The following is a 1,766-nucleotide window of genomic DNA, read 5'->3' as shown; positions in this document are numbered from 1 at the left end:
CATCATCATCATCATCATCTACTTCATCTTCTCCTTATCCCTGAAAAACATTCTTAGACAGATTCTTATCATATAATGTTGATATTATGACTGTACATTGCTTTGTATCTGGTAGTAGCAGTCCCATGCTATCTGGTGTTAGTCTGTCTATGCTAGCTGTGTATCTAGTGAGTAAACACAACGTTTGAATGACAGCAGAAGGTTAATGTGAATTATTGTCGAATTATTGATGGTTTGGTGTCATCATAAGTTCACAATCTGTTCTTATATCTCGGGTTATATCTGTTCACACTGAGGAAGTTCACCTTGTTAATTAACCTCTCTTTCATCAACCTCGTCCATATGTTGTTGTTGTTGTTGTTGTTGTTGTTGTTGTTGTTGTACACCGACTCTTTGTTGTTCTCATTAACATGTATTACCATTATGCAATACTGTTGTGTTTACCTTATTCTATAGTACCTGTGATGGTCATTTGTTGATGTGTTTTTTTGTATACTCTTTGAAAAGCAGTAAGTAGCCTATGTATTTCATATTGTTGAGACTTAAAACCTCCATCTAAAAGTTGACAGTCTTGTTTGCATTCCATCCGACAGTGTTAACAAATGCCCTGGACAAGTGACATTTACATGCAGTGAATATATTGAGATAATTGACGAGAGTAGTAGTCTTCAGAGAGTAGTAAAAACATCGGCATTATTCTCATAAATGACAATCCATATGAAGACTCCGCCGTTTATCAGCGGCTTATGCTATTATCGATAAGGATTTTCGTCTGTCCACATCCAGCAAAGCACACACGAGTAGACTATAGTGCTAACCGCTGTTCATAACATCGATATCTCATAATAAAATATCTCGTGTCCGATCTTGTAGATGGATCCCCACGAAAACATCCTCCTGGGCACCCTGGAGATCAAGAACGAGATGGGGGCGTCCGAGCTGACCCTGGGGCTGAGCGACCCCCGGAGCACCATGCTGACCTACGACACCTCCACCCTGCAGTACCGGAAGGCGGGGCTGGCCCGGCACAACTTCGGACGGAACACCCTGGAGCGTCACGTGACCCAGAAGAAGAGCCGGCTACGGAGGCGGGCGTCCCAGCTCAAGATCAACATCCCTGACTTGACTGACGTAAACTCTATCGACAAGTGGTCGAGGGTGATCTTCCCTACGGTGTTCTCCCTCTTCAACATCATCTACTGGCTCTACTATGTCAACTAAATAAGAGGGACTTCAGCGTTCAGCGGAGAGGTTGCAGAACGGGAAACACAAAAACAACGAGAAAATGTTGCCGGTTGTTTTTGTTTGTTTCTTTCTCTGATTTTTTTTGTTTTGTTTTTGTTTTTTCGCTGTGTGATCGATCTTGCAACACAAGACTGAATTACTATAACACAACTAAAATCAGGACTGACTTCATTTTACCTGAGAACACCTTAATTGCTGGCTAACACGTTAAAACCTTAGAGGAGACAGATTAAGAACATATATGGTGCCTGTTCCAGAGTTATCGTTTATAATTTTACAAGTAGAATATTTAGCGGATTGAGTATTTTACCATTTTTAAATGTTTGTTTTGCATATATTTTTTATGTTTTTACTTTGTTAAATCTATATCGATCTAAGTTGTTGCCAAAATATAGCCAGAAATAACGAGGATATATTGGTTTTAAAATGATCCAATGAATACAAAGACCTCCGTCAAACAGCCACAACCATGTTCAGGTTAACCTTTTTTCTAAGATCCATTCGTTCACAGAACAGAAACA

General features: G+C 40.0%; 1 protein-coding gene across 1 annotated transcript in view; it reads left to right on the top strand.

Moving 5' to 3' along the window:
* gabrb2b (gamma-aminobutyric acid type A receptor subunit beta2b) overlaps positions 1–1,221 on the top strand; it is a gene marked incomplete at both ends in the record, with an annotated part of 43,668 nt that extends 42,447 nt beyond the window's left edge. The window contains one exon of the mRNA XM_080549693.1: positions 874–1,221. Coding sequence (XP_080405819.1) covers positions 874–1,221 — 348 coding nt within the window. The remainder of the gene's footprint in view (positions 1–873) is intronic.
* Positions 1,222–1,766: the final 545 nt, after the last annotated feature.

The sequence above is a fragment of the Nansenia antarctica genome, assembly GCF_963989245.1.
Source record: "Nansenia antarctica genome assembly, chromosome: 20".
Classification (NCBI taxonomy): domain Eukaryota; kingdom Metazoa; phylum Chordata; class Actinopteri; order Argentiniformes; family Microstomatidae; genus Nansenia; species Nansenia antarctica.
Note: the sequence above shows the minus strand (reverse complement) of the source record. Positions and strands in the feature narration are given on the sequence as shown.